Genomic DNA, 15,374 nt, shown 5'->3' with positions numbered 1-15,374 from the left:
CTGTAGCAGCAAGTTCTGATTGAGTAAAGCATGGCTTGTGTGAAAGAGAGAGACAAAGAGATAGAGAGAGTAACATTTTATGTGTGGTGTTCATGTTGTGTGTGTGAAAGAGAGACAGAGTAAGACAGAGTCTACTTTCTCTCACTGTGATGAGAATTATGTTTATAGAGATGGATCATCGGTGAGTATTGCATATAGTCAGTGTTTAATAATATTCATGATGATGTAATTGACCTGAAAACACTTGTACATTTAAAACATTTTCTCAAGCCTTATGTTGCCAATTACCTCAGTTTGCAGTGCAGGCATGTTGCTATCTCATTTTGCCTCCACAGTATTTATCTTTTGTTGTGTTTTCAGTAATCTGTCATCCCTGTTCATTTCCTTTTTGTTACAATGATCGCATATTAAAGGGTATATGGATCTGCTGGCAAATCTATGTACCAATTTTAGAAGGAATGTATTGTCAGTTTTTAAATGCTTATTATACATGTGATATACAAATTGATTCTGTAAAGATGATGACACTAAAAGTTCATAATAATAATAATAAAATAACCAATACATATTGTTCCATCATGAGAGCTGCTACCACTTCAAAACATGACCCAGTAGAGGAAAAACGAATTAAATATATATTATATGGTATTAGACGCACATTCTTTTATTTAATAAGAACATAAGTTAGGATGCTATAACCTGCTTAGTTACAATAAACTATAACAATAATTTTGATACTCATACTTAAATACAGTACTTGGTATGCTGAAGAGTATTTTGGAAGAGTTTTTTTCTTCTTCTGAATAATATGAAATAGAACAAAAGTTTAATTCATTTCATACACTAATAAAAAAAATATTAATTTAATAATCCACCAATACATATTGTTCAGTCACAAAAGTTGCTACCACTTAAATTATGACCCTGCACAGAAAAACACAAAACATTGCATGATTTATAAAATTATGGAAATCTTTTAGATACATATTTATTCCTTCAATAAAAAACAATTACAATGCTACAACCTGTTTAATAAATAACAATGAATACTACTTATTTCGATATTTACTCATTGTGGTACTCAGTGTGATGCACAATTACAGTACTTGGTGAGTTAAAGATTTTTTTCTGAGTATTTTGAAAGAGTTTTTCTGAATAACATGGATACAGAGAACATCCAGCTGTATTATTTGAAAAAATCAAGTATCCTCCTCAGCTCATAATAAAACACTTTCAGACAGAGGTGGGTAGTAACGAGTTACATTTACTTCGTTACATTTACTTGAGTAATTATTTGGGGTAACTAATACTTTTCGGAGTATATTTAAAGATGGGTACTTTATACTCTTACTTGAGTAAATTTTTTGGGGAAAATCTGTACTTTTACTTCGTTACTGTGGGCGACGCTCCTCTCGTTACTTTATCTTAATGTAATAAATGTTATAAATGCTTCAGTTGTTTATTCCAAACGCGCCGTCTACTTTTCTCTGGGCAATGAGCGATGCCCATTCGCGAATGATTCATTCTTTTGAGTCAATTCTGTTCATAGGCTTGATCAAACCAATTGGCAAACGAGTGAATTGGTTCATGAATCAGTTTGAATGAGTGGTTCAGTTCCCTGCCGCACGCGCTGAGCGTCTGAAGCAGTTCACTCAGAGTTGTAACGTTTAAGAACATGAATTGAAAGCAAATCTGCAAAGGCTATTATTTGCTTGCGATGGAGATCCTTATTAGATGAACACCGCGTGTGCTGTCTACTGTTTAACAGGTAATAACTTGGGCTACATTCGATTACAGTACACGATACCTGTGACATTAGTTTGTTGTACGTGTGTGGTTTATAACAGAAGGGAACCAAGTTGAATGCAGCTTCCAAAAGACAAAAAAATAGCCGATTAAGATTTTATTAATTTTAATACAATAACACTGGTGCAAGTACGTTCAGCAAGTCATATCATCATCAGCTGCTAAATTCAGATCTGTGATTGCTTGCTGGCGCTGAGCCAGAGATAGATGTGTTTTTACAGCGCTGCGCATTATAACCAATCACACATGATTCTTTTGAGCTTATTAAAGCATTGGCCAATCAGAGGCGTTCAGATGAGTCATCGCTGAAATCCCGGTGCTTCCTTCACTCGCTCGCTGACTGAATACCTCTTTCTGGCGAATTCTCTCGTCAGAAACAACAAAGTGCAGATGTGTGTACGAATCTTTAATTAAGATATTGATTTCACAGTGTTAACAGTTTCAGTGATTTTAATGGGAGTTTCTGAGAGTGATTGAAATCTAGACTGTCAGTGAAAATGATCTTTAATAATGTAAATGTTATTTGCTCTCTTTCTGAACAATGAAAGATTAGTAGCAATATTTATATCACATTAACTTTCAATGTTAAATTCACATTTAATATAAAGTCAGTCGTATTAAAAATATGTTATGGCATGACACCTATATCTGTTACTTAAGTAAACAGACAGGGTTTTATAATAAATTACATAAATTGGAGTAAAGGCTAATGAAATATATACATTTATACACACACAATTACATTACATACATTTTATCTATATATCTAAATAAAAATAGGCTCAGTACAGTATGTATGACCCAAAGTAACTAGTAACTAACTACTTGAGTAGATTTTTTATCCGATACTCTTTTACTCTTACTCAAGTAACTATTCATCTATCTAACTATCTATCTATCTATCTACTAGCTATCCATTTTAATGTGCATTAATGATGAAGATTTAAAAAGTAATTTAATGTGTCCGAGCTAATTTCTGGTATTAGTCCTGAGAAAGTTATCTTCTGATTTTCTGATGGTGGTCATTATTCCCTCTCAGATTTTATGTAACATACCTCACGTACTCTTTCTCACACCCTCGTGTAGCGCTATTGACCTCAAAAGGCCTTAAATCTTCAACAGAAACAGATAGTTGTTGTGGGGCCCGTTTTATTTACACAGCTGGCAGAGGGTCGTTTGAGCTGATGCCAGCATGCTAGCTACGTTTTCCGTGAGCTCCTGAAACTTCACCCGCCAGTGGCATTAGCTCGAGCTGATAGTTTGTGCGTTTGTGTACGCGGTCGCCATGGCAGCAGCGCCGGTGACAGACACGCGCGCTCAGCTGCTGTTAGCCGCGCGACAGGAATGTCCACGAGAGCGCAGTTGTCGGTTTTCAGTTGCCAGCCGCCACCAAGCGGCTTTAGGTTGAGAAGTTTGGTGGAATTCAGTAAATTAAATAAAAATTAAATAAACCGGGTTATGTAGTTAAATGGATGTCTTATACAGCCAATTTGATTATGTTAAAATTTAGACTTGCAACTGAACTTGAGTAGGTGGATTTATTGATTATTTAGATTCATTTAGACCAATGTTTAATGTAAATTAATTATATAAATACATTTTAAATGACTTAAGATATGCTAACAAAAAAGAGCTTATCTTCATTTTAGCTTTATGAAAACTTGGTACCTATACCAGGATAAACACTGTACATATAAATAAAGATCTATTCTATATTATTAAAAGTTACACTTTTAAATATTTTTACACCAAAAGAAGACAAAAAAATAAAAAAAGACTAAAAAAAAAAAACCTTTATTCATGGTTGATTATCTTCCCAGGTATAAGACTGCCATAAATATTCTCAAGAATGTAAACATCTGGTGAAATCATGGAAACCAGACAGCATGAGCTGCCCGAGGAGGAATAAAGAGTGTCAGAAAGCCCTCTGATTAAATAAATAACACAGCAGCACCTCGAATACGAAGTCCTGTTATAATGCTTTAATGTTATCATTTATAAATATTTCAATTTTGTTATTATGGGGTAAATAATTCTGTCTCATGGCCAGAGTGCCGAGGGCTATCCTGACCATTTTTATACATTCCTCTTCTTTATAAAAATATTAACTGAATTTGTGCTTATCATTCTTAAATGGAGAAAACGGGGCTGGCCTTATTGTAAGGACTCTTATAGTTCACTCTTAAAAATAAATGTTCTCTAATGGCATTCATGGATCCATTAAGAGCTTTTAACATCTACGCAAAAATGGTTCCTGAACTGTTTACTGAAATGATCTTTGGGAAGCCAAAAATTGTTCTTCTGTGAAATCTTGGCAAAAAAAAAAAAAACGCTTTTGGATCCTTTATTTTTAAGAGTGTGCAACCCTTCACATGCCTGACTGAAACAAGGTTTTAGCACATACAGCCACTCCAAAACATACACACAATAGGTGCAAAATGTAGAGTGGTTGTTTGTGTGAAAACCTTTTACATTTGCTAGGTAAAGCATAGATGCCAGCTGGTCTACCAGGCCTGTTCAAAGACTTTCTTGCACATGTTGGAGTTCTCCTGGTGTAGAGGAAACTCTGAGCCCGGCACCAGCTGATCTCTGCTCCTCTTTGAGGAGAATGTCTGTCCTGAGGGCAGTTTCTCCTGCTTGGACACCATCTCTCTAGAGCGCACCAGATGCAAAAACAGGTTAGGTTTGTTCATCTGACACTTTTTTTTAAATGATATAAGCTTTAACCCGTTCTCAATCCCTGATTGGTTGATAGATACCTGAAGGGGAAAGTGGTTTTGTCCATCTGCATGCAGACGAGGAAGGGGTACTCCGAGAACTGTACAGTGGTGATGAAGTCCAGGGTGGCCTCTGTCTCAAAACCTACTTCCACTCCAGCGCTTACAAAGTCTGTGTCCACAGTCACGTTACCGATGATGACCAGTGCTCCCCTGCACACAGAATCATGGATGAGCTTAGCAAGTACACTAAAAACTCTCGGTAAGCACAGAGTAAACTTTTTTTTTATTCCAGTATTCTTAAAGCCTTCAGGAACAATAGTCCGTCTCTGTTAAACCATTTTCTATTTTTATTAATTAATTTAGAATTTTTTTTTTTTAAACCAACAAGCAGAGCAGTTGATTAAAAACAAAGCTTTTTTTGTTTCAGTCCCATTCACTCTTTTCCCAGGAGTTTGTTTGCTAGTTTAATTCAAGTATGCATATTGTTCAAAGAAAACATAGTAATAAATAATTTTAATCAGTTTCATTATGAGTTCTTTATTGCAAAAATATACAGATCAGATGAAAAACTTGCCTTGGCAACTAACTGAAATAAAATAAGTTTTGGATGAAACAATAAAATTATTATAAGTAAAACTTAAGTAATGACCTATTTAATATTATGAGTTGCTTAAAAATAAACGAGATTCAGTGTAATTGTTATCTAAAACTATTGTCTTTTCCTTTATTGAAATAAAGTTACAATAAAATATTAGTCAAACAACTTAAAAAATGTAAATGAAAATTAGAAATAAGTCTTAGTTAAAGTGCTAAAATTACTAAAACTGAATTAAATATGGGAGCTAAATAGAAATATATTTTAAAAAGACAAAAGCACATAAATAAAAGCTAAATAAAAGATGAAAGCTAATACAAAAATGTAATAAACATTATAATAGTATATAAATATCAAAATAAGCCTCAGCTTCTACATTTTTAAATTAAAATATTCTACCCCATGAGTTTTTCTGTTGACATGCACATTACTTGATAATTTGATTCTAAATCCCTCTCAACTTTATTTTTAGCTTTTTCTTTCAATATGTTTACACTGGTTCTACCTACAACACATGCTCCAGAGAACAGAGATTTATGCCATAGTCTCTTCCTCGAAGTCTCTGCTGAGTCAGTTCTGGTGTTTGGGCTCACATATCACATGAGACTGTCTGGCTCCATGCTTTCAACCTCCACCTTAAATGATCTATTCAACTAGCTGATAAGTGGGCTGAGTGGAGGTATGCCAATCTTGTGTGCCTGACAGAGCATGCTTTTTTAAGTTTCTAAACATATCCCGCTTGTGCCTGACTATGTGTGTCTGTCTGCATAACTATCTTTCTATCACTTTCCCCCCAGCTTCTGTGTGCCTGCACTCACATGTGTTTACATATTAGCTTGTCTGTCGGTCAATGAGTCTTTGTTTGTCTGCTTGTGTGTGTGTGTGTGTGTGTGCATTTTCATAGAAAGTAAAGCCTGTCGCTCTGTTTTGTACACCTGCTCCTGCCTATCCTGAGGACTGGCAGATGTAAAAAAACAGATGCCACCTAGAAATACCCATCATTAAACAAAGAACAGCAAACCCACGGTGCTAAAAGTAAGATAAAAAATAAAAAAACACTCATAACAAAGTTTTATAATGGAGAAGTGTTTTGTCTTTAACGTTTCAAATGTAAAGATCTGAAATCTCTCCCTGAGAGGATTCGGTGTCTCACAATCAATATCATAACCTAATTTTACCCTCAACCCCTGATCTTTTACTCCAACCACAGCATCTTTCCATTGCCCTCATTTCCTGCCTGTCTCATTCGAGCCAAGTTGCCATTGCTTGCATCCACACACTAATAGTAAGCAAGCAGGTGCAGTTGTGGCTAAAGACGTGGATTAGCATTGAATCTCTCTGAAGGATTACCGATGTTATAATAAGATGCAGTGGCATCATGTTTACTGTCATCTGGAAAACCTAGTGAAGAAAAACATCTGGCAATGGTTTCTAAATAAGCAATTTAAGTAGTTGATTTGACCAAAACAAAGGGTGAAATGCCTTCCATAAGGACATCATGGATCGCGTTTTGATTTCCACCTCAGGTCTATATCTGAATGCACAATATCATCCCCATACAAGGAGTTTGATGTGAAGTAGATTTTACCTGTTGTTGACACTTGTCTTAGACTCTCTGTACCACAAGCTGAACTCCATCCCTCCAGAAATATCGATGGCCAGAGCCCCTTGGAACTCAGCACTGGCTCTTAGACCAGACTGTAGAGGAATCACCTTAGACGAGTAATATATAAACATATATAAATATGTACACTTTTTTTTTTACACTGAGTTTTTGAATAAGTCTCTTATGCATCCCAAGGCTGTATGTTTTAATTACAGTAAAACATTGTGAAATATTATTGCAATTAAAAACAAAAGAAAAAAACATTTTCTATTTGAATATATTTTAAAATGTAATTTATTCCTGTGATGGCAAAGGTGAATTCTCAGGAGTCATTACTGCAGTCTTCAGTATCACTTGATCCTCTAGAAATCATTCTTATATTCTGATTTGGTGCTCAAGAAACATTTATTATTAATATCAACATAGAAAACACTTGTGCTGCTTAATTAGATTTTTTTTTTTTTTTGCAAGATTCTCTGATGAATAAATACTTCAAAAGAACAGCATTTGTTTGAAATAGAAAAATTCTGTCTATATTATAGCCATGTGTTTTCCATCATAATTAACAAAAAGATATAATACACATTTAAAACAATGCAAACTGCTGCATCATTCTCAAAATTTTGACCTTTTTATAAGCACTGATCCTGGCCCACAACTGTCTTACACTGCCCCCAGGCTGTCAGGCGATGCTTTTTGACTTCAGAAATACATCTGCTGCTTGTGTCAGGTCTACATGGAGTGTGAGGAGTCCAGCATCACTTCTATAAGAGTATTCTGAGGTGAATGTCATACCTGTGAGTGGTCTGTCAGAAGAATAAGGCCCTTCACCACACTGATTGGATCTCCAGACATGGAGAACACTTTGGACATCAGGTCACTGTAGCCCTTAAAGAAGGTCACTGGGCGGAGCTGCACATCGAACAGCAGAGCAGACATTCCAGCAAAAGACTCGAGATCTTCTTCTCCTTCATCCGGCGTGGCTGCAATTAGAGACTCTAGACCCTGTGCTTCAATGGTGACCTGAAATACAGCAAGACAGACACAAAGAACAAGTGAATGTCAGAGCACTCAATGCATGTTTATGGGATACTGTATGCTGTACAACACTGTGTTGTGGTAATGATGAAGGTACCTGAAGGCCATGAAGGAAGGCATTGTTGTTCTGGCCATAAATGTTCATGTTGCTTCTCCTCAAAGTGCCAGAGCCAGAGTACAGGATGTCCAAATTGTAGGTGCAAGTGACATCAGCAGTTCCTGTTTAAAGATAGAAAATTCAGACACTACTGCAAGACACTCTTTATTTCTCTACAAAAAAAATGTTTATAATGTTACAAACTATTCCGATTTTAAATAAATGCTGTTCTTTTGGATGTTGAGTTCATCAAAGAATCCTGAAAATTCACTTACGTGCCATGAAGCCTGAAAAAGCAGAGGATGACCCAGTCTTTGAGAACCTGTCATAGTTGTGGGAAACCATGTCCTTCATCACTTGTCGTACCATTTTCCTGCAAACAAGACATATGACTTTTATCACACAAGTGCCACAAAGATAATCATTAAGAATAAAACATTTGTTAATTTAAAGCCCAGAGAATCTGATTAGTAAATGTGAGACCCACCAGGCTGGCATCTCAAAGCGCAGTATGTCCTGGACTTTAGACAGCATGTATTTATTCATCTCATGTGGCAGGTGTCCGATGGAGAGCAGAAGGTTCTTCACTTCCATATAAGACGGACTACTGCTCATAATCACATCAGCTGCCGCGGCTCGAACGTTCTTCTCATAAATACGCTGGTTCTGGTGGTATATGCGGTTCAGCATCTTTTTAACCTGTGGAAATACGGTGTTAAATGTTTTGAAGAGTAGTAAAAGAGTATTTTTTGTGTCCCTCTAGATGATGGGGGATTGATCATTTACCTCTGGTGTGATCAGCTCAGGGTTGTATCTCTGCAGCGCTGTGATGGCAATGGTGCTAAACGCTCCCACCTCAGACTCAGCATATTTGGCTAGAACAGGAATACCCTCCGGCAGAAGAGCGTTCTTCAATGCTAGCAGGTACATCTGAACCTCAGATTCCACCTGAGTGCTGTCAGGGCCTGCCAGCAGCATCTCTTTCACCTTAACCACTGTCTGCACATCAAACCCAAGAGAAACACACTCAGTCAGTTTGAATTACTCAACTCAGTTTGGTTCACTTAACGGAATAGTTCACCCCAAAATAAAAATGCTGTCCTCATTTACTCGCCCTCAAGTTATTCGAGACCTGTTTGACTTTCTTTCTTCTGCTGAACATAAAAGTAGATATACTGGGTAACCAAACAGTTGCTGATCCCCAGTGACTTCCATACTATTTTTTCTATACTGTTGAATCAGTGATGGGGACCAGCAGCTGTTCGGTTACCAACATTCTTCAAAATATCTTCTTTTGTGTTCAACAGAAGAAAGAATATCATACAGGTCATTTTTGGGTGAACTTTCACTTTAATATCTTTTTGTTTTGATAATGTTATTACATACATTTTGCTTTATAGTTTTCATGTAAATTATATGAATCATATGTGAACATTTGTAGTATAGAAATGTATAAAAAAGAATACTCACCGGCACTTCACATGCTCCTTTCAGGCAAAGTTTCCTGAGCAGAGCTCCCATGATGATCACAATTGACTCCTTAATGTCTGTACTGCCAATTTTTCCTTGAGACAATTCCTACAGGAGAGCAAGTCACATAAATTAGAATAATGAATAAAAATTATAAAAATCTAAACACATTTAAAGGTGAAAAGTGTTATTTTTTTGCACCACTAGCATCATCAATGGGGATTATAAACATAACGAATATATACTGTAGCAAAGTAACATAATACTGCCATCTTTGTAAGGCTGACAGTCACAGTGGGCAGACTCTATGTGCATGTGTGAGTGCAGTAATGCATTTCTCTTACCAGCAGGGACTGCAGCATGCTCTCTGTAGGGTGAGAGGCAAAGCCACATGCGTACAGGAAGCGCTCCTGCAGAACTAAACCTTCCTTTTTGCTGAAGTCCAGAAACTCCAGAATGGCTGCGAGAGAAGATGAAGTCTGAGCTGATGTTACTGCATCCACCAGCTGAGGCCTAGAAAGACAGGGAAACAATGTAAACTGGAAGGACTAAGCTTGCATTTATTTGATGAAAAACAGTAATACTGTAAAAGAGTATTAAAATTGACAGTAACTGTTTTCTATTTTAGTTATTAAAAAAATATTTTATTCCTGGCCAGGGCAAAGCTGGATTTTCAGCATCACTGTGTTACATGATCCTTCAGAAATCATTCTTATGTTCTTATTTGCTGCTCAAGAAACATTTCTTCTTATAATCACTGTTGAAAACACTTATGCTGCTTAATAATTTGTGGAAAACATGATATGTGTCTTTCAGGATTTTTGATGTATAGAAAGATCAAAAGAACAACAAAACTGAGGTTATAGTCAAACGAAATCTTTCAGTGGGGAATCTGATTCATTTTAGTGAATCGGTTAATTTCAGAGTAGTTTGACTGTAGTAAAACTAACCAAAGTATACACAAGAAATGAGGAGTTTGGTCTTACAGTACAGTCTTGCTGCAGTTGCGCAGTACAGTCAGGATCTCTGTCTTGCTGGCTTTGCGTAGACTATGTAAGAGCATGAGGAAGCTCCTTGGGGCTTCTGCTTTAGAGAGTGAGTTCAGATCTAGCTGAGACCTTACTGCCTTCCAAGTATCCATCAGCTATTGCACACCAAAACAGTACAATACATAATTAGTATATAAAGTTACACAAACACATGCTTAAAAACATTTTCACAAACTTCTGTCTGTGATCATACAAAGGGTGACCATATATCCTTTGTTTCCCGGGACATGTCCTGGGTCAGGAGTTATTTTAAATCTATATGATTTTCTTGCATCCATGGAACACGAAAATCGTTTTTTTGAGAGGAATGATCTGGGTTAACATTCTTCAAAATGTCTCATTTTTGTGTTTAAAATTGTTTCAAAGTAAATTCTACAGTAAATGTTTTTAGTGTAAGCTGAGTAAATGATGACAGAATTTTCATTTTTGAAGTGAATTGTTTCATATCAGATTCATAAGCACAAAAACATAGGATAGCTCACATTGGGGCATCCCTTGCATTTGGTTTTAACTTTCTCCACCATGACTCCAACAGACATGAGTTTGTCATCCAGAGACTTCACCACACTTGCGGCATCTTTACCGGCCACTTCTGCCGGGCTAACCTCAATCTTTTTAAGCGTCAATGACTGCCTGTGGGAAATCAGAAAATACTGTAATTTCATTCAGTCATTTATTCTGTTTATCATGCGTGATTTGTTTTCACATTTCTTTGGTACCTGGACAGAACTTTAGTTGCAGATTTATGATGAGCATTCACGGACAACGTGTGTGTTTCTTCAACATCAGCAGATTTAATGATGCCTTTCTCCAGGGTGATAACTGTTTCAGAAGCAGACTTCCCACTGACACCCAATACCTAGAGGAGAGCAGAGAAAAGGTGAATAAAAAGTGCCAGGAATGGTGTATAAATGAGGAAAGATGATAGGATATGAGTTTTTGTCTTACTGGGCTGTGTGAAGTGAATCCCATCTCTTGTGTTTTGCAAGTATTCAAGAGTTTTATACGGATCACCTGATCTTTGGTAGCCTTGTACTCAACTAAACATTTCCCTGAAGCATCAGCCTGTAGATTACAGAGAAAGTATTTAAAGTTAGAAAAAAATATATACACTTCAGTAGAGAATTGTAATTGTCAGACTTTACCTCCAACATCTTCCCGGACTTTAGCTGCATCATTAGCATACTGGCCACACCCCTCTTCAAGTTTTTGATGGTAGCAGGCTCCGCCTTCTGGGCATACAGGCTTCTGATCTAAGTGTGCATGTAAAATCACACAAATAGTCAAATCACTATGGAAAATATTTAAAAGTTCAAATTTAAAATGTATATGAAACAAATTTTGTGATACATAATGACGTGTATTATAACCTTGCCCATCTTCCACAGCACCATGAAGGGCCTCTGAAGTGCCTCAAGCCTGACTTTACCCAGAATGCTTTCTGCTGAGCTGCCGTGGAAGATGTTATGTTTGTGGGAACGCTTTCCAGCACTTTCCACTTGAACATTAGAGATCTGAGAACAGGACAGGAGAATGTAATTTGCACCAGGGTTATCATTGTTAACTAAAACTATTTAGATAGATAAACATTAACTGAAATAAACTTAGGCTTTTTTATTTCAGCTAGTTGCCTTGTCTTGTTTGTTTAGTGTGAGTTGATGTATTAAACTAAGTTAACTAAAAATCTAATAAAAAAAAAAGACAGACTCAACAAAATTGCTAAAACTTTTAATTAAATAAAAAATATTGTAAAAAATATTAAAATAAAATCTAACTCAAAGCATTAATAAAAGCTTAACAAGAGTACTAGTTACATAACTAATATACTAATAATATAGAGTATGGAATTTGATGTTTTCTGAAATTTTAGAACAAAGACAAATAGTTGTTGTTATTAAATGCAATTATTTAAAATTAAAAGTACTTTTTCTGACATACGTAGAACTTAAACACATCTTTATATGTAACTTCATAATCTATTGTACTTGAAATAATATTATTAGTTTATTTTCCATTGTACTGCTATGCACGTATGGTAAAGTTAACATTAATATCATTTCAATTGAATTTGAACTTGCAAGTCATTGATTATATAGAAGGAATTTTTTTGAAACTTTGAAAATTTGAATTATAATACAATTAAGCGCACCTTCTCACAAGAGGAATGCAATCAAAAAACATCATTAAAGTTCTCCCCTTTACCTGCACTCTAAGTAGCTGTTCATCCTGGATCTCTGGGTTCCTCCAGACGAGGCTGATGTCCACATCACTGCCAATCCTGAATCCAGCATTCCCCCTAGTGGATCCTGTCGGCCTGTTGAGCCCGACCTCAGCGCTATAGCTGTATTTGTAGAGTTTGTCATTATCTATCCGAGGTCCAGCACTTGCACCTGAAAAAAAATGTCATCCTGTTAAAATTTCTAGATCTTCAGCAGACTTTCAGTCAGTGGTAAGACACTATCTTAAATCTGAATTGAATCCACTTTTTTATTCCACAGGATTTACATCCACAAGCTCAAATAATTTGTTTAAGAGCAAGACAATGCAACAGGAAAATGAAGGCACTCCAGAGGAAGCCTGTATCCTTTCACAGACAGTAATACAGAAGGAAAAGAAATGTGTAAAAGGTATCTGCATTTGTATGTGGGTTTCAGTTTACTATGAGCTATTAAACCTCATTTATCTGTAATTATCATTTATGTGGATACTATTCTTAATCTCATCATTGACACAACTTAATTTATGTTTGTCTTAAAAGTTTTAAATGAGTTCAATGTAAACTTTGTGCTTGTTAAGGGCAAAAACACTGAATAAATGCAAAAACGTGTTAAAATACACGTTTCAATTGAATACTTATTTTGTCTAAATTTGGGGTTTTAGGATTGTTGATTCATAACAATTTCTCTCCAAGACTCTTATCCTCTCAGTTACACAGTTCAGATTTGTCCTGAAAACACTGACGTGTCACACTGAGATTGCTTCACATCTTCTGATTCAGAGGTCATGCCCTTAAATTATGAGATTATACACAAATCAATGTTACGTTTATTTAATTTTTATATACATATTTACATATTCTGAATATATAAAATAATAAAATACACAAAATATTTCAGTAATGATACTAATACTAAATAAACATACTGATCATTCTACTTTCAATGATAAGGCTAGATGAATCTGGGCACAGAATGAATGAAAGGTGCGACTAACCACATTATTAAATTTTCACAAAATCACTAGAGAGGTCAGTCAGTGAACTGCATAAGATCAATGTTAAACTTGAATTTACATCATGAAAACATGACAGCATCTGCTAGCTCTAAACAACAAGCAAACGTTGCCTAATCTTTTTTTATTTTTTCAATCATTTGTTCTTTTTTTTTTCGTTTTTTTTTTTTTTTTTTTTTTTTTTTTACTTCTTTAGATCACTTACCAAGAGATGAGGTACTTAAAAAAGAGGTCACACATAGTAAAAGTCCAGCAAGCCGCAGCATGGTTGGCTGTGCGCGTTAAAGGTCTGCGGGCCAGAGAAAGGATGGCTGCCTGCTCCTTCAGCCCTCTCTCTCTCTCTCTCTCTCTCTCTCTCTCTCTCTCTCTCTCTCTCTCTCTCTTGCTCTCTCTCTATCTATCTCTTTCTTTCTATCTGGATTCGAGGTTCAGACTCCAAACTCCACGCTCCAGTGCTAAGTACGAGATAACGGCTAATAATTAACCGGCAGTGCTCGCCGAGATTTGGTGAATGAACGTTCTTCAGAGACGGGTTTGATTTTTATAGTAGCTAGGGTCGGTGAGGTAGAATCGCTTTAATCAGGGGAACTTCTGTCAGCAATGATCAAACGAGATTCACACATCCTTCGTGACAGGATTACTTTATTTTGTTTTATCAACCACATTTATTATATTATATTATATTATATTATATTATATTATATTATATTATATTATATTATATTATATTATATTATATTATATTATATTATATTATAAGGAGGTCCAAGTTAAAACGGAAAATTATTTTTAAAAAATTGACTTTATTAAAACACTTGAAATGTCGTTGTTGTGTTCTTGTTGGTTTCAGGTATTTTTGAAAAATGTTTTTTTTTTAATGGTTTTATTGAAATTTATTTAAAGTAGATAGAAGAAAAAAAATACACACACACACACACACACACACACACACACACAGTTCTAGTATTTTAAGACTTTCTATTTTTATTTAATCTTAGTTAACTTTTTTTGTAGACTAATGTTGTTTTGTGTTTTTGTCATTTCAATTAGTTTTTTTAATGTCTATATTGTTATCAATATTTTACTTTTATTTAATAATTAGCCTAATGTTTTCATTTGAATTACTTTAGTATAGCGAGATAATAACTCTCTTTCTATACGTATAGCCTATATATTGACTGAGTATATTATGTGAGACTTGTGTTCAGACAACCAACAAGAAATTGGATAATGGATCGATTATGTGTATGATGTGATAATGTGATCAATGATCTTTGATGCGTGGCATGATTGCACGTGTGCATCACCATTTATGCACACTGATATGCACCTGTAAAAGAGTCATTTTCATTTTACTGTGATGTCTTTCACCCAGTTTACAGTTGTATTATTTCATCGTTTCATTTTACATTATGAACTTTACTAAAAGAAGAAGAATTTCTTGTGCAGTATAATATGGCCTTTTGAAGAATGATAGTTTAGTCAAGTGTTCTGCTCATCAGGACAAACACTGAGACTGCTGAAGACAAGACAAATAGCTTCTGATTGAATCAACTATGATTACAGTGCCATGGTGTTGATGCTGCTTATCTTCTATTCTTTCCCATAAAGACACATTGTCAGGAAGTGATCAGATTACTGAATGATAGATCATCACTTGTAATGAGTAGTTTAACGTATACTGTATTCAGCTCTTAAGGATGTTTTACACAAACATATTCAGTTCAACATCTATACTGCAAATGTTTTGGAAGGGATTAAT

At 35.4% G+C, this 15,374-nt stretch overlaps 1 protein-coding gene across 1 annotated transcript; it reads right to left on the bottom strand.

The window, feature by feature from the left end:
• Nucleotides 1–4,136: 4,136 nt before the first annotated feature.
• On the bottom strand, nucleotides 4,137–14,126 carry LOC132142295 (microsomal triglyceride transfer protein-like). The gene is made up of 18 exons (XM_059552068.1): nucleotides 13,818–14,126; nucleotides 12,584–12,771; nucleotides 11,752–11,895; nucleotides 11,527–11,634; nucleotides 11,330–11,446; nucleotides 11,101–11,240; nucleotides 10,864–11,014; nucleotides 10,319–10,476; nucleotides 9,677–9,845; nucleotides 9,333–9,440; nucleotides 8,649–8,861; nucleotides 8,350–8,561; nucleotides 8,138–8,235; nucleotides 7,863–7,984; nucleotides 7,523–7,750; nucleotides 6,710–6,834; nucleotides 4,566–4,736; nucleotides 4,137–4,458 (listed from the first exon to the last, which is right to left on the bottom strand). Exons 1-18 carry the CDS (start codon nucleotides 13,876–13,878, stop codon nucleotides 4,311–4,313), a joined length of 2,661 nt encoding a protein of 886 aa, XP_059408051.1. The 5' UTR covers nucleotides 13,879–14,126; the 3' UTR covers nucleotides 4,137–4,310.
• Nucleotides 14,127–15,374: the final 1,248 nt, after the last annotated feature.

This window comes from Carassius carassius, chromosome 6, assembly GCF_963082965.1.
Source record: "Carassius carassius chromosome 6, fCarCar2.1, whole genome shotgun sequence".
Lineage (NCBI taxonomy): Eukaryota > Metazoa > Chordata > Actinopteri > Cypriniformes > Cyprinidae > Carassius > Carassius carassius.
This window is presented reverse-complemented; position numbering and strand designations above follow the sequence as displayed.